This window comes from Varanus komodoensis, unplaced genomic scaffold, assembly GCF_004798865.1.
Source record: "Varanus komodoensis strain SLA01 unplaced genomic scaffold, ASM479886v1 scaffold19, whole genome shotgun sequence".
NCBI classification, from domain to species: domain Eukaryota; kingdom Metazoa; phylum Chordata; class Lepidosauria; order Squamata; family Varanidae; genus Varanus; species Varanus komodoensis.
Window position 1 is genome coordinate 12,847,425 of NW_025335550.1, and position 21,884 is coordinate 12,869,308.

The window sequence follows — 21,884 nt, forward strand, 5'->3', positions numbered from 1 at the left end:
CCGGCGCGGAGGTGGGCCGGGCCGGCCTCGCGGCTTGGCAGGCGCCGGTGGGGCACCGAGCGGCTCCCGCTTGGCAGGGCGCGCAGGCAGGGCCGGGGAGCCGCGCGGCAGGGGCCCGGCCCGGGAGCGCACCTGCGCGGGCGAGGGGGCCGGGAGCGCGCGCCGGGCACCGTGCAGGAAGGGGCGGGCGCAGCGCTGGCCGCGCTTCCGGCGCCAGGTGAAGCGGAGGGCCGCCCTGTTGCCAGGACTCTCGGCTGGGCGACTTTCCGGAGCGTCTCGGGCCTTCAGCGGCGCCTGCGGGCGCAAGAGGAGCGGATGGCCGGGCGCCCGCTCGACGTCGCCTCGGCCTCTGCCGTGGCGCGATGCGGAGGGGCCGACGCGGTGGCCCGGGCCTGCTACGCGCACTACGAGCAGCGGCTGCCCAAGCGAGGGAAGCCGGCCGAAGGGCGCGAATGGACGCTGCTGGCGGCGGTCCTCGAGGCGGCTGCGGGCGACCCGGGGCCGGGTGAGGCGCTGGCGGGGCTTCTCCGAGGCGGGCGGGCCGGCGGGCGGGCGGGCTGGCTTGTTCCGCGCCGCTCTATGGTCTGGGGGCGCGGGCTGCGTGGCGCCCCCTGGCGGCAGCGCCGCCAGGTGCAGCTTCCCGGTTGCTTGGTGCCGGCCGCGTGGACGGGACCAGCCGGCCGAGGGGCTCCCGGGCAGCACCGGCGGGCGTGGCGTGGCGGCCCCGGCTTGCCCGGTGACAAGCAGGGAGAGGGAGGCAAGTCAGTGGGAGGGCGGCGGCCGGGGAGGCGAGGCGTTCTGTGCCTCCGAGATGTGTCCGGCTCTCTATGGGAGGATCGCGTCTTTCTCCGTTGACGTGAAGCTTGCTCTTTCTTTTGTCAGCTATTTTTTCCCCTCAGGAATGACAAAACTTGTTGCCATGGGAACTGGAACGAAATGTATCGGGCAGTCCCAAATGAGGAACACTGGTAAGCCGGGCTCCCGCCCTGCCCGACTCCACTCAGCCGAGCCTGGCTGCGGCACCCTTTGCTATGCCTCGGCCTCCTGCAAGTTGGGTTTACTTCACTGAGTGCGGTGCTGCCACTGCTTTTACAGGGGACATTCTCAACGACAGTCACGCAGAAGTGGTGGCCAAGAGGAGCTTCCAGAGGTGAGAGGCAGTCTTGGAAGGCCATTTGGAGATGTTGTGCCGTAGGGCTTGAAGAGCCCATTCTCTGGCATTGGGAAGGGGCTTTTATTTTATCATTTTACTTTTGCTTCTGCAAATGAGCTGGACCTTGAATATGTCTTTCTAATGCAAATCTGGAAGGCTTGCTTTATGCACTTTTTCTGAAACACTAGCAGGGGGTACTTGAATCCAATAGGTAGCTCAAAAGCTGCATCAAACAATACTGCATATCCAATTTATACTTTATGGTGGAAGTGTTTGTGGCAGGCATGCAGACAACCTCTGTCTTGGAAGTGTACCTAGATGTGATTTAGCCTATACCTCAGGATTTCCCGTATCACCCTAATCTTGGACAAGCTGCTGTCAGTTTTGGCTCTGGTACTAGCCATCTCCTGGAAGACACTTAGGCTCGGATGCCCACAGAGAGGTGCTAGTGCTGAGCTGTCCCCTTGCCCACCAGGTACCTTCTTCACCAACTGTGGCTAGCTGCTGTATGCCAAGAACCCAGCATTTTCACCTCAGGAACTGAGAAAGGGAAGTGGATTCTCAAAGCACACATCAACTTTATATTTTTCTGCAGCCACACACCGTGTAAGTGTACTCAGAGCATCCTTTTTGCCCTGTTATGGGGGAGGAAGGAGGGGGAAAAAACCCTTTTCCTTATATGTGTGAAGTGGCCCAGCCTGGCTCCATTGCATTTTTCTAGTCGGGAAGAGAGATTTCTTTCATGGGTGAGTGGAGGGTTTACAGAGGATCTGGGGACTAGAAACTAAACTTCAACTAGGAAAGGTCAAAGGACCTAGTATGGTCAGCCTTGTAAACATGTGCTTGAGGTTTCAGGGTAATACTTCACTGCTGAAGTACCTCAAGAGTTGTTACAAGGAAGGGTGACTCAATTAGTTCTGAATCGTTCGGAACTGTTGACTGTGAAATGATGGGTTTGATCTACAGAAAACCAGGTTCTAACTGAACACCAGGTAACATTTCCTCAGGATCAGAGCAGTCAGATAGCAGAACTAAATGCATAGGCAGTTGGTGAGCACTGTGCCTAAGTAGAGATGAGCTCATCATCTGTCAGAGATGCTTTCAACAAGATTTCTGCACTAAGCAGGGGGTTAGTCTCAGTGGCCTGAACAGCCCCTTCCAGCTCAGGAATTGTATGGAAGAGGCTGGCTTCCGGATGAGCAAGCAATTGCTAGAACTGCTGTGGTGCAGTTGAGAGACGCCTGGCCTTGGGTTGCAGGGACAATGAAATTTCTTTGGTAGGTAGCCTAGGGGCCACCCCTCTTTTCCTCTGCAAGGTTGCTGGGAGTGCAAAGTCGGGTGCTGTGGGGCGTGATGTTTATTCCTTCAAGGTCTTTTGAGGGAAGGCCTGGCTGCATGTAAACGTAAGAAAGTAGCTAATGTTTTTGGTTCCTGATTTCATGGTGTTTATATGTGCCGTGTTCGAAATTTATTTAGGAATCCTTTAAACAGGTGGTTTGTTCCAATTGTTATATGAATGCTTGAAAACTCCCTGAATGAAGACAGGTTATAGTACATGTAAATACTTACAGTCTGGACTAGGGTGTGCTCCCCATACTCCTGTCAGCCCTTCCACACTGTTCGGGAGTATGAGGCACCCCATGCCGTTTCCCTTCTGCACAAAGCCAGGAGCTGCTGGCAGCTGTGCTTCTGATTTGGTGGGCTGGTGTTGCTCTCACAGGAAGCAAGGCGAGGACTCCTGGCCCTGGGAGGGACAGAGTGAGAGACCACCCCTCCTTTCCCTGACTTGAGGCCTGGCCTCTCCTTTTCCAGGTGGAGATGCATCTATCATTCCAGTGACAGAAGTGGAGGACCAGTGCTGTGAGCCATCCACTGCATCCAGAGCCCCCAAAAGGGGCACCGAAGGAACTGTGGCTGGCCCCTTTCCCAAGAGACCCAAAGAAGATGCCAGCGCTGAGGCCCACCAGGGAGTCAGAGTAGTGGATGTCCGCAGGACTGGTGCCAAGTGTGTCCCGGGGGAAACGGGTGACTCCAAGAAGGCAGGCAGTGGGTACCACACCGTGGGGCTGCTGCGCACCAAGCCCGGCCGTGGGGCCCAGACAGCATCCATGTCTTGCAGTGACAAACTGGCACGCTGGAATGTGCTTGGCTGGCAGGGGGCCCTCCTGATGCATTTCTTGCAGCGGCCCATCTACGTCTCGGCGGTGGTGGTGGGCCAGTGCCCCTACAGCCAGGAGGCCATGGAGAGGGCCCTTGTTGCCAGGTGAGCGTGCTCCGGACAGGGCATCGGGCCGTGGGAGGGACCCATGCCCCATAGCTTTGTCTGCTGGCAGGGGCTCCCTTGCAAATACTCAACATTTGAAGGTGGGGTGGGGCAGCGCAAGGCAGCCTGGAAGCAGATGCTTTCTTGGCATTATGGGGCATGAATGGAACAGGTTTGTTATCCTGAGCAGATGAACTGACAGGGTTGCTGAATGAATGCGGTGTTTCTCCTCCTGTCCCAGGTGCCGGCCTGTCACATGTTTGCCAGATGGATTCCAGGTTCAGGAGTTGGAGATCCTGCCGTCCCATCTGCCCTTCATCCACAGCTGCCAAACAGTGCGATCTGGCTGTGCTGCAGGCCAGAGAAAGGTCGTTTCAAGTGGCGCAGGTGAGTGTTGTTGGGCGTAGCATGTGGGGTGGGCAGGGACGCTGGGCTTTTCCTTTCCCATGCTCTTGCTTGAGTGCAGGGATGGGGGCTGTTGTAGTGATGGCATCATTTGCGCATTTTGAAAGCCACCCAGGTAGTATTCTGTCCCTGGACAGAATCCCATGTTGATGGCCATCTCAGATTGTTAGCACCCAACTGAGAAAGTGGAAAAAGACGACTTTGGATACTTGCAAGCCCCCCTGCCTGAGCTGCCAGGTTCTTCTGAGTCCATTTCCCACCCTCTCATATCCCATGGAAGGAGGCCAGAACTGGTGGAGAGATGGTTTCCCTCTGAGGAAGGTGGCAAAGACAAGGGACAAGGGGAGGCCTGGGCTGGCTGAGGAAAGGTAGCAGCGGGCAGTTGTCCATGGGCTTTGCTCCACGGGGGCGGGGGGCTGCTCTGGCTTCTCCAAGGCAGGATGAGAGTTGCCCGAGGCAGCCAGTACATGAGGCAGTGCAGGAGACAGGGTGGGAGGCCACACCTCACCAAGGTGTAGGAGCAGAGGTCATGGTGGAGGCTGGGCCATCTGTGAACGTGACTCTGGCGAGGCTAGACTGCTGGAGCCTTGGAGAGAGCACCGGCATGACACAGTTCTATGGCAGTCACGTCTCCACTGTGCTCTGTCCCCCAGCTATCAGCTGGAGTGCTGTTCAGGAGCACCCACTGGATGTCACCTCACAGGGCTTCAAACAGGGGACAACCATGAAAGGGATTGGACACCTGAACTCGAGGTTTGTGGAGCTGGTTACTCTCTGGGGCCTTGAGGGGCGGGGGGGTGAGCTAATTCCTGCTGCTGCCGATTCAGCTGTAGCCCCCTCCGTGCATCATCAGAGGGTGGTGCATGCCATGGTTTAACTCTAGAGAAGAGGCAAGGCACAAGCCATGGCAGCCGAACGTGCCGCCTCCTTACCCTTTCTTCAAAAAACTGGTTTTATGATGCATGCTTATCCACACCCTGCAGAAGACTATTTGCAGAAGCTGCACATGTTCACTTTGGTCATTACAAAGCAAGAATGCCAAGGAAAGAGCCTATGCAAGAATCCTTTGGAGCCCAGAGATCAGAGATGAATAGCAACTCCAATTATAAGTTTGAGATGCTTTCCAGTTATTGTGAGAAAAGCTTTCAGAGTTGATTTCCTCACTGACTGGTTTGCTTAAAGCAGATGCTGCTCCCTCTGAATTCTCCTCAGTGATTCCTGTTAATGAACATTTAAGGTAAACTGCCCATGTGTCCAATCGTCACAGTAGCCAGTAAGCAGAATTAACGGCATTTTATCCATCCTGCATCTATCTCACTTAGCTTTTTACATTCTTCATAGAGTTTGTAGTGCTTGTTTTTTATTGTAGTTTATAGTCCTTATGAAGCTTTTATGGTTTTAGTGTTGTTATTGGTGGCAGTACAAAAATAATAAAATAATAGGACTAATACTGCTTGTTAAAGTTTTAAAAAACGAGCTGTAAACAGGTTTTGAATTTGTGCACTGTGAGCCCCTTTCAAAATGTTCCTTAACCATGAGAAGAGCTGCAACAAACATGCTGCCTCCCAGCCTGGAAGGTGCACCTGTCCGCTTTGGGGATCCAGGGTTAGGGATGAGCGGTGTCGTCTGTCCTGCAAAGAGGCTGAGGACTGGCCTGTGGTCTTACCGCTGACAGGTCTCGGATCTGCAAGGTGGAACTCTTCCACGCGTTCCTGAAGACAGTGGCCAGCATTCCAGCTGAGGATCTGCCAGCAACTCTGAGGTGAGCAAGTTCCCACTCGATTTGCTTGTCCAACAGAAGGGCCCAAGTTCCTCCCTCCCCTGGAAGATGCTCTAAACGGTGTGTGTGTGGTGGGGGGGATGCCCTTGTCCTACATCTACTGTTGTCCTCCCCTTCTAATCCCAACCAACCCAGCCTTTCTCCTGCCGTGCCCTCATCCTTTGCTGGTCCGTTCCCTTTGTTTTGATTGTGTTGAGGGTTCAGCCTTTGCATGAGCACTTGCAGGATCTGGCATCTGGCTGCTCCACTCTCAGCACTGGGCTTACCTTACCCAGCATGCCGATAACCCCACTCTCTGCTCTCATCACGAACAGCAGTAACCTTAGCCATTCCTCCTTACTGTGCATTCAGTTCAGGGCTTGGTCAAGCGCATGGGCTGTTCCGGCAGCTCTGTGGATACGTCTGGGCTTGTCTTTGATGGGGGACGTTTGCTTTCTTGTCCCAAGGAGAATGTGGACTCCTCGTGTCGCTTTCCTGCAGGGCTTTCTGCAGCTGCAATTTCCTGGGGATTTCATGTGCCCTTGGCCTTTCCTGTTTCTCTTTCCAGGCTGTGGCTTTGCTGGTCCTTGGGGATTTTGTTTTCTCTCTGCCTCTTTCCTGCCTATGAGGCAGAGACGGGTGAGCAAGCAGCCGGTTGTAATTTAAGTGGACGGTAGCTGGTGGGTGCAGTTCCGGCATCCAGGCAGCTTACAAGATGGTGGGCTCTGGCGGCCCTGTGATTCCTGAGGGCTGAAAGCTGCTTCCTCCTTCCTGTCTGCATCTTCATCTGTGTCCTCCCCGTGCCTTCCCTGTAGCTTACATTTCCAGGGTAGAGAAGGCAACCACGGGAATACTGAAACCTGCCTTTTCTGCAGCAGTGATTCCGACAAAAGCAGGACTGCACATGGCTGGAATGCGCAGCACTGCAGTTGGAACATTATCTGTGTCTGATAGGCAGCAGCTTCAGTACGACTTTTTAATTTAAACATTGGGATGACATGCAAAGCTTTTCTTTGGCCATTCACAGACAGCTTGTGAGAATTTCTGGTACACAGCAGAAAGGCCCAGGCCCAGGTTTTCTCTACCCCATTTGCCCTTTTGCAACGTGCCCGTCCCTACAGCTCTGCTTTTCTCCTGAACCTCCGGCACCTTGTCCTGGCAGGGCCCGGGAGATACTGCTCAAGGCCCTCTCGTTCGCTAAGGACAGGGAAGCGGGAGCCGGGAGGAGCTGGCCTGAGGCCTCTTTGTTCCTCCTCCTCTTCAGAATCAAGAGCCTGCAGACATACTGGGACTACAAAGAAGCTGCTGCTCACTACCAAGAGGCCTGGCAAGAGCTGCGTCACCAGGCTTTCGGCTCCTGGGTGAGGAACAGCCGCAGCTACCTGTCCTTCACTTGAGAGAGGGAAGGAGTCAAGCAGCAGCACCTGGCTCAAAGCTGCCCACAGTGGGCAAGGCTGACAGGACTGGATCCCCCTGCTCTGGGAACCTCTTCTGAACCCACAGAGGCCCATATAGTCAGAGCTCCCACATCTCACCAAAAGGATAGACCAACCCTCCGAATTTGGTGAGATTTGCAAAGCATGTGGAGCTGTAGTTCCTCACTGTCTCTGATGCCTTCTCCCAGGCTGTGTTTCTGTGTATGCAGACTTGTGTGTGATCAGAATATTTTTTTAAATTGCGGAATTATGGTCTTTCCTCTCTTCATTGCATGAGTTGGGAGTAACTGTGCCGAGACATTTGCTAACAACCCCTTATTAATTTAAGCATATGAAAGTATTGGTATGGTTGCAAATCATGTTATTTTTTTAAAAAAGTACACATTTTGAAGATCTTATGGAGACAAAGTTTTTATCATTATATTTGGATGATAGGGTTTGGCTGCAGGATAGGTTGAAGGTGGCTAAACATTTTGTCATCTGCTTTATTCAGTGATGAATATGTGGTCACAGTTTAACATTTGGAACAGATGAATCTCAGACTGAAATAACCGCTTTTAAATGGGTTAGCCTCCCTTAGAATCCCGGAATAAGAATATCGGAAGAGTAAAGAACTAGTGGTTTGCTTTTGGTTCTAAAGCAATCCATTTAGAAATCACCTTACTGCTCTAGTCTATACTCGGAAGTACATAAGAGCACAAGGTCATCAGAGGACCTTTCGGAATTGGGTCAAATGCCTATCTAGGCCAGCCCACTTTTTCTGTGGGACGCCGACAAGCACAGCGTGAGGGGAGTGTTGGCCCAGTCCTGTTACAGACTAACATTCCTGAGAGAAACTTCACTGCATGGAGAGGCTAATACAGTGGGAAACGGGTAACCAGGCAAGATTAGAACAAGGAATGAATATGAGACCAGAAGTTAATGAGAAGTTTCTTTCCAAGAAGTTTTGCTACACTTAAAAGCTAATCCAATGGCATACTCAGAATGGCTACAAAGATGGTTAAGAACAGAAGAACTGGACCAATCTGTGTGTATTAAAAAAATCAAAGGAATAGCTTTGGTTTTTGCTGACAAAGGAGGGGAATGGAACGTAATGTTGATGACCCTTGAGGAGAACTGACAGATTTTTGATGAAAATAACAATCCCTTAAATTCTGAAATTATTCTTTGAGTTCAAGGAGGGCTCCAAACCCTTTTTGAATGGTTTTAACTAAAATTTCTTTTGTGCCAGGATCTAACAGCTGGCTGCTACGTAGTTCACTCATCTGAAGCTTGAAGACAATTTACTATTTTGTTTCTGCATACTAGTATCACTTCTCAGGATGACTGGAACAATCCATATAAGGGAACCTTAGGGATGTGGAAAAAGGGTTACAGGCTCTTAAGTGGTCTGATGCTCATTCTATTCACTTGCAGAAAAGCCATGTAAAGCTGCATAACTGGCCTTGGCTGCCTCCTTCTCTGAATAAGATGGCTAAGAATAGGTGGTGTGGCACTGTTCAGGTGTCCTTTAGGCAGAGAACTGGCATAGCCCCCCATTCGAGTGTGGGGAGCTGTGCTTCTGGACAGCAGTGCAAGACAGTCACACAGAACTGCCCATTATACGCATGGGCCCAGTAACACCAGGCCATGACAGAACGAAAGACGCCAGCACCAGCTTGCAGCCAGAAGAGAGAATTTGCTGCAGGGATCAGAACATAAAAAGAGCACAGATGCCGGATCAGACCAAGGGTACAGCTCAACCAGTATTCTGGTCATGCAGTGCCTAACCAGCTATCCACGAGCATAACGTAACAGGGCCCACCTGCCCACGTCCATCATCTGCTGTGCACAGGTATCCTACCTCTGACACTACAGGCAGTGCAGAGCTATCACAGCTAGCGTCCATTGATAGCTTCCTTCTTCATGGCTTTGTCCAGTTCCCCTTTAAAGCCCTCCAAAGTGGTGGCCACCACTTTGCTGTCCTATAATGCATAAGAAGATATATTCCCAAACAGCTGTTTATTTCTGTTCAATACATTGACATTGTGGAAATGGCTGCAGAGCCAAATGGCATTTTTAACAAGTTGCACCGATTGAACATAGTCACAACCCCGAAGCTGTATTTGACCAAAGACCTATCCAGACCAATCAGGTGAGCTGGGGGAAATGCGCAGGCAGGACACCCTGAGGCCCTTGCAAAAGGCATGCAGCTGCAAGTATCATGATAACTACTGATAGCTTTGGATGGATCCTTCGTACTTAAAACTGGTAAAATGCGGGCCAGATTATGCTACCAGGCGGATGGATCATTCCTCCTCAAACTGACAAATAGGGTAATGGGGTAGCCACTCTTTGAGAAGGAAAGTAATAGAATAGACAGGACTGAGAACTGAGCCCAAACTAACAATATTAAATCCATCAAGAAATTGTAAAACTCTGTATTTAGGAGATGAGCAGAAGACAAAGAACAGTATTTTAATAGTAGTAGATCACTGTGGCCCAAAGGCATTCAGCTGAAAGGCTTAAGCTCTTAATTGTGAGATTGTTTATAATTTGTAACAGAATCAATTAGCCTTTTGTAACACCAGTTAAAAAAATAAAAGTGCCAAAGATGAATCCAGGAAGCTACAGACTGTCTGCATCTGCTGTATATCAAAGAAGCTGTGTGGCTTCTACAAAGGGAGGTCTTACCCACTCCATTTTACAAAATTGGTTGCACTGGGCAATAGACTTCACAGAGGAACTGCCTGACAGACAATGGCTCTGACTGAGAGTGTATTCTAACTGTGCAGGGGAGTTTGCAGAAATCTTTTGGAAGTCTTCCTAACCCATCTGGTGAATTCTGAGATCACTTGCTGTCTTACAAGTGTGGCTATTTTATTGTTTACACTCTTTCAAGGAGTGATCCTACTTACAAGACCACTCCTTACACACTTGTCCTCAGAATGCTATTCATATGAAAGTAAAACTAACAGAATTGGTAGAATTGAAGTATATTGGTGAAAGGAATTTTAATCATTGCTTCCTCAAGCAAAATTTACCAAGAGGAACACACTAACCAAGCTCAACACACCAGCATCTTTAGACTAACCTAGAAGCTTCCATTGCTACAAAACTGTAATTATTAGTCAAAGATCTAAAAGACTGAAATTCTCCTTCTTTGTAATTTCTCTATTAGCTTGCATCCAATATTTAAATAATGCCATTAACTGTCTCCCACAGGAAGGAGACTATGGAATTTACAGCTATGAGTACAATGTGCAGTGGGGAAACAAAACTTCCATAAATTACCAGGCTAAAACAAAAAGCTATCAATATATTAAATCAACCCAGTGGCAGATGCCGGATATGCCTTTGGGTCATGATCACAAACAAGAGGCTATTTACAAGACACTGTGGGAAGGAGATGCATTCAGATGCCAAAGGTGTTTTCTCCACTGTAGGCCACATACAAGAAGCCATCTTCATCCTTCTCCTTCTCATAAAGCTGCCCCATAGTCAAGCTGGAAGAAGAAAAACAAGGCAGTGAGGAAGCAACTGAGGCATCGAGCTTCCCACACAGGAGCAAAGAAGGGGGTGTGACATGTACGGAAGGTAAGGCAAATACCTAAACATGACCCTGAAACTGAAAATACAGGTTGCATATATCAGTAAGCATCTTAACTCTTTATGTAGCCAAAATGGCACTAACATTTGTAGAATTAAAAAAGAAAGAAAAGGGAATCCCTAAATAGCCCTATCAGACTAAGCTGGGTGGAAGAAGAAAGGATATTCAAAATGCAGCAGTTGACTGCATCCTCGGTTCTCTCTACTTCACCTGTTCATGCTGTGGGTGCAACTGGTTATGTACCCAATACTGCAACACAACATTTTCAGTGGTAAGTTGCCTTTCTTAGTAAAAATCCAGCATGAGGAGATATTTTCCTATGCATGCTTGGTTATACACTGTTTTAGAAGTGGGATTATGGACTGGCAAGTCATGGCAGTCAATAGGCTACCAGCTCCTGGCTCAACCGCTGCCTCCTAGGTGATCTGGAATATCCCTCTTTATGCTAGCAGAAAACCCTAACCCTAAATTAGCAATACTGACACACTTTCAATAAGTTAGTTCATTTTCTTTGCACTGTGCACCTGAGTTGCAAACACACCTTCCAAGGAACTGGAAAACTTTCAAATTCTTAGAAAATTTCAGCTGTTACATCCTCTTGGGTTTGTGAGACGCACCTGGCAAGGCTAGTAGCCACTGGACTGAGAGTTTGTTGGGAGAGGCAGCAGTCCCCTCAGGGCAGGAGCCATAGCATGCCAGAGAAGACATTCAGACAACTAGCCATCAACATTTCCATAAAAAAGGGCCAGCTGGTAGTTAATGCACAAAACAAAGGGAAAATGTCTCTTACCTGGACTGGGGGACAGTCTTGTCTACAAAGAGGAATATTGCCTTTTCTGATGGCAGCTGAATCCTCTTTCTAATGATCCACATGAACTGAGCAACAGTAATATCTGATGGAACCAGGTACTTCCTCTTGTCAATGTCCACAATCTGAGAACCGGAGACCTTTTCAACTATCACCTGCTCCAAGACGACAAGAAAGAGAAATTTAATCAGGATCTATCCCGCAATTTGAAATTCCTATCTTCAGTTAATCCAGTCACAGGAAAAGATGATTCTGGCTGAAAGTCAGGAAGAACTTCCTGACTTAGAGCAGTACGACCACAGAACCAATTCCCAAGGGAGGTTGTGGGCTCTCTCACACTGGAAGCATTCAAGATGCAACTGGACAGAGGGATGATTTAACTTCCGTTCCATGAGCAGGCGGGTGGCCCTAATGGTCCTCTGGTCCTTTCCAACTCTAATAGTCTATAATTCTAGAATGATATGAAGACTGATTCTCCCTTGCCAGCAGGATGCAATCCGAGCAACTGTACCACTAAAACCCTATTGTGATAGTGGAAGTGACAAAGTAAGGCATGGTTAAAGCAAAGGCAAGGAGCTCAGCGATGCCTGGAGAGTCCAACAGAAAACTAACAAAAGACCAGTCCTGGCTTGGCCCTTGTACATTGCACTCTCTTCTTCTGGGGCCCCTTCCTTATATTCTCAACAAGTATCTCTCCAAAATGCTCTGCTGTCAGTCATGCCCAGAAAGACATTGCTTGGTGATCTCAGTAGAATTGCTTGGATGGGTGCTTGAAAACTTCCATACGCTCAAAATATAGGTGCAAGGCCCTTGCAGCCTGACCCTTGGTCACCAACAACTTTAACGTCTTCCATTTTTTCAGAGCCAAGTACTGGTTTCACTTTTAAGTTCTAACTTACCATGCATGGTTTTAAGGATCGCTTTTACGCAGTGCAAGAAATGTACTCTGAATGCTTGGAAACACTATCTATTATTTAATTATTGCATTTATTATGAAATGCCTTGGGCCCAGGGCATCAGCCTGCTTCCTCAGGCTGTCCTGGGAGGCCCTCTTCCATTCCCTACCTCTCATGAGTGTCAGGAGATCGAATATAAGGAAGTTGTTATGGTTTCCCCTGACAACTTCCATTTCTCCCCTGGTCTGTCAGGAATGGGGGCAGTTCTGCTGCTGCCTCTCCACACCTTTTGGCCTGCTTGTGTTCTGGTCCAGTGCAAGGGTACTAGCTTTGTTAACTATGTGCTACTTCCTTAGTGGAGGTGGCATGCCTGCATATAGCAGCTGCTGAGGAGCTTGGGCAGAAGACTTGCATCCATCCTGCTTGAGGGATCTGGTGGGCAGCTGCTTTGCGCAGTGTGTACGGAGTGCTGGACTGCACAGGTCTTTCGTCTGAGCCAGCATAGCTTTTCTTGTGTTCTAAAAAGGCCTTCTGAGGATGCCCACGGTGTAGAGCAAGCCTGTGACTAAGCTCCTGCCTGCCTCTCCTCTCGCTCTAGCTGCTGGAGGGGACGTCTAGTGCCGTGGACGGACGGACGCCTGCGCGCAGGAAGAGTCGGGTCATCTTGCGCACAGGTCCTTTGCAAAGCCGGGAGAAATGAGCCCGCCCGCCTGCGCCGCCGCCAACTCGCGAGGAGGCGCTCCCCGGGACGGGCGCCGCGGGGCCCCAGGTTCGTCCCGTGGGGGGCGGAACTTACTGGGACGCGGTCCGGGTACTTGGCGCGGATCTTGGCCGACTCCACGCAGCGGTGCTCTGCGAGGACACGGAAGGGAGAAGGAGGCGTTAGGGGGATGGGGGCGGCCACCCCTCCCAGGGCCGCCCGTCGCCCCACCCGTCCGGCGCTCGGGAGGGTACCCGGGCCGGGGCAGGCCCTCCTCACCCAGCGCGTGGTCCTCCTTGAACATCCACTTCATGGCGCGGCGGGGGCGAGGGCCGGTCGGGTCCGGGATCTCTCGAGCCTGTCGCGTCACCGTCACAACAGCAGCAGCCCTACGGCACGGCGGGCGGGACTTCCGACAGGCGGCCTCCCGGCAGCCACTGCGGGCGCGCGGCTTCCGGGAGCGGAGCCGGGGCGCTGCCGTCATCGCGCCCTCGCCGCGCGGATTGGCCGCGGGAGGCCTCCGTCGCTTGCGCCGCGCGTTGCCCGGCGACGGCGGCGGCGGCGCCCTCATGGCCTGGCTGGAGGGGCCGGGCGGCGGCCGCGGGGGGCAGCGCGGCGGGCGGCGGGCGGCGCTGTGCTCGCTGGCGGCCCTGGCGCTCGTGCTGCTGGCCGCGCTCACCTACCTGCCGCCGCTGCTGGTGGCCTACCGGAGCCACGGTGGGTGTCGGGCGGAGGAGGGGAGGGCGAGCGGCCCTCGAGCCTGCCCGGCGCCGCCAGCACTGCTTCTCTCCCTCTCTTTCGTCCGTCCAGGCTTCTGGCTGAAGCGCAGCAGCTACGCGGAGCAGCCCAGCATCAGATTCCGGCACGAGGCGCTGCTGCTGCTGCAGCTGGCCGAGAGTGGCGGCGGCGGCGGCGGCGGCTTAGTGGGCTGGAGCTCCTTCCCGGCCTGCAACCGCCTCCTGGGCCCTCGCCTACGCGTCCCTCTCGTTTCGGTAGGCTCGGCTGAGCCGCCTGCGGAGTGGCCGCCGCGCCCGCCCGCCCGCTCGGGCTGGAATGCACCGCAGGGCCGCCGGGGCGTCTTTCTCCCGCCTGGCTGGATCCGCCGGGCCTGAAGCATCCCGGGGGGTGGCTGGCCTGTGCCTCTTGCCTGAGTGCGGGGGCGGGGAGGGCCCGCTTCTGCTGCAGGTTGGGAATCAGTCGGTGGCAGAATTGAGGCCTACAGCCCTGCCGCTGGTTGGGTGAGGACCCCTTTGCGCCAAGTGTCTCCTGCCCCCGCTGGTTTTCTTCAGCTAGGAAGGTGCTTGTATCTGGTGGTGGGTTGTTGCCAGAGGCTGAGCCCTTCCTGTTTTAATCTTGTTTTTTGCATGGGCAGCCAAAGCAGAGGGATCTTTCAAATTTCTGAAGTTTGATTTTCCAACGTCTCAGAATTGGGCTTAATATTCAAAGTTGTGGCTTCAGAACTGATTAGAATAAGAGTGGTTTTGGCCCAAGGCATGCTGAGAATTACCTTGTATAGGCCACAACAGTGTGGACTCCATTGGCTGCATGGTTGGACTGGAGGTGCCCGAATTGCAAGCTTGCTTTGGAGGACTGGCATTGGCCTGGGTGATTTCTAGGCTGACTTTGAGACCAGATTGGTGCAGGGTGATCCTGTACCTGAAAAATGTGTGGCTATGATCTGCTGTTGTATCACTCTGTAAGGTGGACACCTCACTTATATTGTTGAACTCTTAAGAAGGGGGGGTGTTTTCTTCTTTTCTGCCTCCAATTATTTGTAATAACAGAAATACTGTAATAACTGTCCTTGTTGTACATGTTAGGCTAGAGAGGAAGATGCAAATCAAGATGGGCTAATGGACCTGTTACAATTTCAGCTGGAAGTTCCACTACAATCTACAGAACAAGTAGTGGGAATTCAACTTATTCTGACCTTTACCTATGAGTTGTATGTGAGTATCCTAAGCTGTTCACATGTGTGCGTAATAAGAAGTTCTCTCACTTTTCTTTAGTATTTGATAAATAAAGCAAACTTTATTTATTTATTTGCATTTATATGCTGCCCTCTGTTCCTAATGGAGTTTCTAACCTGGACAGCCCAGTTTTTTTTCCTTCCTTCCTTCCTTCCTTCCTTCCTTCCTTCCTTCTTTCTTTCTTAGGTTTAGGTGCAAACACATTGGCTCTTGGCAGGTTTTGGTGTAATTCTTTTGTCTGTTGCTAACTGGTATTCTCTCTCTGTCCCATTTCAGAGAATGTCTACATTTGTGATGCAGAGCATGGCCTTTGTGCAGTCCTTTTCTCCTGTGCCAGGGATTCGGGTTTTTGTAAACGGAGACCTGAAGCTTCATCAGAGGCAGCCATTAAGTCATGTTGGACTGGACAGCCGGTATAATGTGAGTGGTGCCTCTTTTTTTGTCACTTGTGTTGCACTTTGCAGTGTCTTTTCCATTGTAGTGAGTATAACTGTATCCCAAATGTTACGTCAGTGAAAAGTGTGCCAGTGGGTATACTGCCTAGGAGATAAATCATACACTTATGTTATGTTCAGTCACAAAGTCATGTCTGACTCTTCGCAGTCCCACAGACAACCTTCCTCCAGGCTCTCCTGTCCTTCACCACCCCTGGAGTCCACCCAATTCCACACCCACTTCCCCAGTGACCCCATCCAGCCACCTCAACCTCTGCTGTCCCCTTCTGCTTTTGCCTTCAATTGTTCCCAGCACCAGGGGCTTCTCCAGTGAGTCCTTCGTTCGCATTCGGTGGGCAAAGTATTTGAGTTTCAGTCTCTGTCCTTCTAAAGAACAGTCAGGGTTGATTTCCTGACTGCTCTTGAATCATACACTTATCCTAGTTCAAACTTAGGAAGGGTGGACATGATGGAATAAGTGGGATTTAAAATACTTAATATTACATGCATGTAATGAGTTTGGAAACACTTGATGACATGAACGTCCAGAAAGATCAAAGGAACTCCTATTTTCATAGAGCGTGCAATTTGTCAGCAAAGTAATGTGAGATGGGGGTAGCAGCACTTGGTAATAATTTACAGTGTTAAGGAGATACCAAAGTGTAACAGTGGTTGTCACCTGGGGTCAATACGTATCAACAACAATCCATGTGGGCAAGACCTAAAATAGGTAGGCTGACAGCAGATCTGATCTGCTTCTTATCCTACTAGATTAAGATCAGCAAAAGATGAAGAAAAGCAAAAATGCCAGTCCAATTCTGCCTCAACCACATCTACTAATATTCTTGAGATAGCTGCTCCCAAAGTTAGAATATTCTATATATTGGTTTGTAGAGGGAGTTTCTTTCCCTCAGGCAACATTCTTGTAGAAAGATAAGGTGTTTCTATAGTATGATAACCCAGCCCGGCAATAAGTCACAGTGATTGGTTGCTGTGCAAGCTGCCCATGATGGCCCCAAACTACATTTGGGCTCATCATGGGTAGTTCAGCCCCTCCCCCCACTCCCCCTTATTTTGCCACATGATGTCCCGGGGAACACTGATGAAGACAAAGTCTCCTCTGACAGCCATGAGCTAATTTCAGTCGGCTGCCACCTTTTACCCCGGCTGGGGCAAGATGCAGGGCGGCACCAGCTGCCCCTGTGCATTGGGCACTGCACTGCACAGTGCCCTCACGGAGGCTGGACGTTGCCCCTGTTTCAGGGCACAACCCCTGTTTGCACCATAGGAAGACGGGGAGAACAAGCCCCTTCCTTCTCCCCATGGTGCAAGTGGGACTTGCTCCCTGATGCATAAAGGGGAGGACAAGGGAGCCAGTCGGCCAGGAGGGGGGGCTCCCGGAGCCACTTGGTGAACATGTGGCTGCCCTACTAAGCAGACTGTGCTACTGCTCCTTGCCCTGATGGTGTACTCTTGGGTAGGAGGTGGGGTGCACGATGTGCTCCGTGTTGCGGCCCCAGTCGTGGGCAGCCCTGTGGAGTGGATCCCCACCAGCAGCGGGATAGGTCTGCTCTCCAGCACCTGGCAAGAACGGCTGTGAACGGCCCGCTCTGGCCCTTCTTGGGTGGGGGTGCATGTGCTTCTTTGGCAAGAAGTAGAGCCTGCACCCTTGCTAGCCACTCTAGCCTGCCACAGATGCTGAGAGCATCCCTCAAGCACTGCTTGGTCACCTTGGACAAAGCTACTGGGGCTTCCCCAGCAGCCATTTGTCATAATGGCAAGCAGTTTTTCCTGCTCTCACCAAGCAGCTTGGTGGCTTTGGGGCGCACTCAGGTTGGAACATGTTGTAGTTTCAAGTGACATGGCAAGCCAGTGTGGGTAGTGTCAACAGGGAGGTTATAGATTCTGATTAATTTTTATGAGTATTTTCAAAGTGTATTATATTTTGTCATGTTGGACTGTTTGGATTCAGAAGAGCTGCAAAGGATTTTGGTTGCATTCTGCAAATTTTTACTTGGTTCTATAGTGGCTGTCACCAGATATGGCAGAAGCATGTCCCCTCTGCTCTGAAGCAACTGGCAACTCAGAAATAGCAGCAGGGTGGCCTGATCCTGTGCATCAGCTACTTGTGTTTCCTAATGTGAAATTGTCTCACTGTGACAGGTCTCTGTGATCAATGGCACAAGCCCTTTTGTCCAGGACTATGATCTCATTAACATTGTTGCAGCTTATCAAGAGAGAAATAGTAAGTCTGCATTGTAGGTGAGCAAGCTAATTCCGACTGAAGGCTGGTGAAGGGTCCTCAGCATCTCTGCGGTTTTCGTTGCAGTCACCACAGTTTTGTCTGGTCCCAGCCCCATCTGGGTGCTGGGAAGAACCCCGCAGGAGCCGTTTGTCCTCCAGGCCACAGTTCGCTACCCCATGGAACTGATTGTATATCCTTTGGCTGCCAGATGGTTTCTGCATGACCGCAATGGGGACCATTTCTGATCACGTATGATGAGCAGGGCATTTGGTGGGTGGTGGCTGCTGACTTGAACAGGGCCATAATAGGCAGCTTGGTGCCCTCCCAAGTTTTTTGGACCACAACTCCTATAGTCCCTGACCATTGGCCATGCTAATTGGGGCTTATGAGGGTTGTAGTTCAAAACAGCTGGATTACAGGTTGCCTACCCCTGCTTTATACCATCAACAATCGGACAGTGAAAGAGCTTGTTATGTTCATATCTCTCTGCAGAAGGGTGCTCCCTGGATGTCTTCTATGTTTCTTGAATGTCCTCAGCTACCTTTCTCTCTGAACATTTTCCCAGTCTTTCACTGTGCCATCTTTGAAAAGTGTGTCCTTGAACCTGTGTGAAAAAACTTGCAATTCCAAATGTTCCTTGATTCTTGATACGTATCAGCCAGGCTTCTGGGAGACAATTAAGTTTGCCTGGATTCAGTATGTTTCCATCCTGCTGATCTTCCTTTGGATGTTTGAAAGAATCAAAGCCTTCCTGTTCTGGAATCAAGTGCTAGCCACAGTGCCAGCATCACTGCAGTTGTCTGCAAAAGAGCATCAGTCCTGAACATAGGCCAAAAAAGACCTACACTACCCACGGGATGCATGGATCTTCCTTGTTTCATATCTGTAAGTTGTGGAGGTACCAGACTTGATCTGTACATCATTGCTGTAGCAGCTCTAGTCTGCAAGAGGAAGTTGTTACATATAAAAGTTGTGATAATTAAAGTACACTGTTTATATGTGTAATTTGATGATTGGATTTCAGGCACACAGGCCTGGTTAAACACAACTCTGCCACAATAGTGCACAGAGATTTAAAGACAAGGGTGACAACCAACCCCATGAAAAGGCAGGCTGTCCTTATGCAGGAATAAATTGTATTTCAGCAAGAGGGTATCTGCCTCATTGTAGAGTTTGAGAAAAGGGAGGTTGGAAAGAAAACTACCTTCCTGCCACGGGATAGCATGAATAGCCACTTTAATGTTTAAATTTTACCCATTTTAGGGATTTATACCTTAAAACATGTTCTTTAAGAAAGTTAAACAGAAACATGAAAATACTGCACTATGGAACCCATGGCAAAAATGAAACTGATAGAAGTATAAAAGCAGTGTGGAGAAGAGTGAAAACCTGGATCTGTGGAAGGATATTCACCTGGTGCTGAAATAATAGGCAGATTTAAGCTGGAATAATGGACTTCTTGCCTGCTGGGACGATCTGTAGAGTGTGAGACCGAAATGTAGTCCAAAGTGCCATTCAGTTGGAAATATTCCATATACAGCAGCAGCAGCAGGCTACCGTTCATCAGATCTAATAAAATGCTACAAAATTGTAAGAAAGCACTTGCCTGAGCTCTACAGATGTCAGGATGGAAAGAGCAAAGGAACGGTAAAAGCCACAAAAGTCTTCATTCTGCATACTAGTATGAAAATGGAGCTCAGTGGGTGCATTTCGTGGCTCAAACATTAGTGCATCTGGGCTCCTCAAGGGCTGTGAGAGGAGAAGAAAGGTGGCTGCCTTTGTCTTATTGCAAGGGTCTGCAGGGCTGCAGCTCGAGGAAATTCTGTGTGGACAGAGCATCTCTTGGGGTTTGTGCAGGGGGGCTGGAGGGGGGTGCTTTACAGCAGCTGTGCTGGGAAGCCGCCTCCATCTTGCCCAGGAAAAGAGGGGCCGTTGAGGAGGGGCCCCGCCTTCCGTTGCTCCTCCACTGGGCCAGAGGAGCATGGACTGGCTGAACAAGCCCCTCCTAAGGTGAGGGGTATTCCTGGACTACCTGGTTGTAGCAGGAGCCCCCTGATCACCGCAGGGGTGGGCGTGTGCTGCCTGGCCCCTGGCTGGGAGGATGCACAGCATGGCGACTGTGCAAGAGATCCGGGTGCTTGTTGATCACCCAGTACCATTGGCAAATGGTTTATTTGTCAAATAAAACACTGGCCAGAGATGTTGGATTACTGAGGAACGCTGGAAGCTGACACACTGTTCAGCTGTGGGTCTGACTGCCTCAGAATTGTCTGCACTGAAGGATGGCTCCTCTCTGGGGTTTCAGGCAGCAGCCTTTCCTGACTCAGCCGGAAATGATGGGAATTGAACAGGATTTTCTGCATGCAAAGCAGAGGCTCTGCCACTTAATTCAGTCCAGCTTGCTTTCTTATTTTCTCTTGCTGCTTTCAGGTCTTGTGCTGTTTTGATTTTAAATTTGAAAAGTGTTTTATGAGAAAAGTAAATTCATGCTGATATTGTTTGCAGCCCCAAAGCTGCTTGGTCCTGCCCAAAACTTCTTATTTCACATATTCTTTATGAGATTTGTATCCTCCCCGACCCTAGGACCTAAAGAAACTTACATGGCGATCCTCTTCATTTTATCCTCACAACAAGCCTCTGAGGTAGGCTGAGAAATCACCTACTGAGCTTAATGGCTGAGGGAGGGGCTGGAACCCAGGCTTGCTAAGTCGTTTCAGCACTCTGATGACAACACCAGTTTTGCTGAAAGGGATTCAATAAATTGATGAGATGTGATAGCATCAAGCTTAAAACTTGGATTACCCTTTCCAGAAGTCTGCTTGGTGGCCTGTCCTGAGCTTTTGGACAGACTCTTCCAGGCGTTCCTCATTCCCTTGAGCTGCTGAACCTGTTAAAAGTGGGAGCAGCAGGAGACCCTGCAGGGCTGGAGCCAGCCAGGGTGCCATCCCTGTGGTGCACCATGGGGAGCCAGGCCTGTGCGCTCCGAGAAGACGGGGAAATTCCTTAGATTCCAAGGTGAAATGGGAAGGACTTGAGTGTTTCCTTGAGGCCATGCCAAGATAAGCCTCCTGTAGTTGTTCAGCCAAGGGAATGGTGCACAGAACCTTAAATCCCATGGGAATTCTTGCCATGGACTTCAGCCAAGATTCCCCTGAACCTGACGGAGGAGCAGGCACAGCTCCTTAGCACGCCCCCCTCCCCCTGGCGCTGTTCATGCGCAGTGCTGCGAGCGGTTTGGAAGTGATCCCCCCCCCCCCCGGGCATCGGCCGGAGCGGGTGGGAGCTGCCCGATCTCGGCCTCGGGAGCCGGCAAGGGGGCTCGCCTCTCCCCGCCCTCTGGGTGCAGCACCCATGGGCGATGGGCGGCGGGGCACTGGCCTTCCGAGGCAAGCACTGCGTCGGGCGAGGGAAAGGGGAGAGCAGCCCCCGGCCCGTCCCTGGAGGCGAGAGCGGAGCGGGGTGGCCGGTGCCGAGACCCGCTCGCCTTCCTCCGCGAAAGGAGGCAGCTGGCTGGAGCGCGCCCTCGCCTCCCGGGCTGCAGCCCTCGCGGCGACAGGCTGCAGGGGAGGCCGCCCCAGCCTGGCGCGCTGCCCGCACGGATCATCGCTAAGGCAAGGCGAAGATAGGCGGTACGTGGCGGCCCACGGCTAACAGGAGTCCGAAGGAGGGGAGGGGAGGGCGGGCGCACGGGGAAAGGCTCCTGCCGGAAGGCAGCGACTGCTCGGCGAGCCGGTTTCGCCGCCTTGGGCTTGCTCCCCTCGGGGCGGACTTCGACGGGCGCCCGCTGCCCCTGCTCCAGAAGCGCGGCGGCTTCCGCTTCGCCGTCTCCGCAGGTCCTGTGCGCGCAGGGGCGCCCCGAGAGCGGGGAAGTTCGCCCCCGTCGGAGCGCCTCCGAGCCAGGAGGGCGCGACGCTCCGGGGCCGCCGCGCCCGCCGACGACCTGGCCGCCTCCCCGGGCGCAGCTCCGCGCCAGCGCTCCGCCAGGTTGGGCTCCGCGCGTGGCGCGCTGGGGGCGCCGGCCTCCTTCCCACCTGCCCCCGTCGGCGCCTCCGCTCCGCCGGCGGCCACGTCTGAAAGCGGCTCATTGTCTGCGCGAGCCAGCGGGAAGGCGCGCGCCTCCCGAGCCGCCGCGCCTCCCTGAGCGCGGCGCCGGCGACCCTCGGCCGAGGTGAGGAGGCGCCCGCGGTGGCCGTCGCGGGGCCGGGCCGGGCCGGGCCGGGCCGGGC

General features: G+C 51.8%; 3 protein-coding genes across 8 annotated transcripts; 2 read left to right on the forward strand and 1 right to left on the reverse strand.

The window, feature by feature from the left end:
- The first annotated feature begins 236 nt into the window (after positions 1-236).
- On the forward strand, positions 237-9,614 carry ADAT1 (adenosine deaminase tRNA specific 1). 5 transcript variants are annotated; one of them, XM_044427781.1, is made up of 9 exons: positions 237-505; positions 900-968; positions 1,096-1,150; positions 1,629-1,759; positions 2,966-3,416; positions 3,658-3,803; positions 4,475-4,574; positions 5,497-5,583; positions 6,743-9,614. In XM_044427781.1, exons 1-9 carry the CDS (start codon positions 316-318, stop codon positions 6,975-6,977), a joined length of 1,464 nt encoding a protein of 487 aa, XP_044283716.1. In that variant the 5' UTR covers positions 237-315; the 3' UTR covers positions 6,978-9,614. The 5 variants fall into 5 exon arrangements, with proteins under 5 accessions (XP_044283716.1, XP_044283717.1, XP_044283719.1 ...); XM_044427782.1 differs by having other exon boundaries at positions 6,845-9,614; XM_044427784.1 differs by lacking the exon at positions 6,743-9,614 and adding an exon at positions 6,149-6,734.
- Positions 9,421-13,417, reverse strand: GABARAPL2 (GABA type A receptor associated protein like 2). 2 transcript variants are annotated; one of them, XM_044427787.1, is made up of 4 exons: positions 13,289-13,417; positions 13,106-13,161; positions 11,396-11,568; positions 9,421-10,501 (listed from the first exon to the last, which is right to left on the reverse strand). In XM_044427787.1, the coding sequence occupies exons 1-4, from the start codon at positions 13,320-13,322 to the stop codon at positions 10,411-10,413; spliced, it is 354 nt and encodes a 117-aa protein (XP_044283722.1). In that variant the 5' UTR covers positions 13,323-13,417; the 3' UTR covers positions 9,421-10,410. The 2 variants fall into 2 exon arrangements, with proteins under 2 accessions (XP_044283722.1, XP_044283721.1); XM_044427786.1 differs by having other exon boundaries at positions 11,396-11,571.
- TMEM231 (transmembrane protein 231) lies at positions 13,321-18,645 on the forward strand. Its single transcript, XM_044428110.1, has 7 exons — positions 13,321-13,726; positions 13,820-14,001; positions 14,830-14,958; positions 15,256-15,399; positions 17,577-17,658; positions 17,743-17,848; positions 18,310-18,645. Exons 1-7 carry the CDS (start codon positions 13,321-13,323, stop codon positions 18,479-18,481), a joined length of 1,221 nt encoding a protein of 406 aa, XP_044284045.1. The 3' UTR covers positions 18,482-18,645.
- The last annotated feature ends 3,239 nt before the right edge of the window (positions 18,646-21,884 follow it).

Bases quoted from the DNA above. Each gene is read 5' to 3' on its own strand.
- GABARAPL2 (XM_044427786.1), bottom strand. From the start codon at position 13,322: ATGAAGTGGATGTTCAAGGAGGACCACGCGCTGG. The intron at 13,162-13,288 runs GTGAGGAGGGCC...GTGTCCTCGCAG, and splicing joins CAAGGAGGACCACGCGCTGG to AGCACCGCTGCGTGGAGTCG. The intron at 10,502-11,395 runs GTAAGAGACATT...TTCTTCTTCCAG, and splicing joins AAGACTGTCCCCCAGTCCAG to CTTGACTATGGGGCAGCTTT.
- TMEM231 (XM_044428110.1), top strand. From the start codon at position 13,321: ATGGCGCGGCGGGGGCGAGGGCCGGTCGGGTCCGGGATCTCTCGAGCC. The intron at 14,959-15,255 runs GTGAGTATCCTA...GTCCCATTTCAG, and splicing joins CCTTTACCTATGAGTTGTAT to AGAATGTCTACATTTGTGAT. The intron at 17,659-17,742 runs GTAAGTCTGCAT...TTTTCGTTGCAG, and splicing joins AGCTTATCAAGAGAGAAATA to TCACCACAGTTTTGTCTGGT.
- ADAT1 (XM_044427781.1), top strand. From the start codon at position 316: ATGGCCGGGCGCCCGCTCGACGTCGCCTCGGCCTCTGCCGTGGCGCGA. The intron at 506-899 runs GTGAGGCGCTGG...TTTTCCCCTCAG, and splicing joins TGCGGGCGACCCGGGGCCGG to GAATGACAAAACTTGTTGCC. The intron at 969-1,095 runs GTAAGCCGGGCT...CTGCTTTTACAG, and splicing joins GTCCCAAATGAGGAACACTG to GGGACATTCTCAACGACAGT.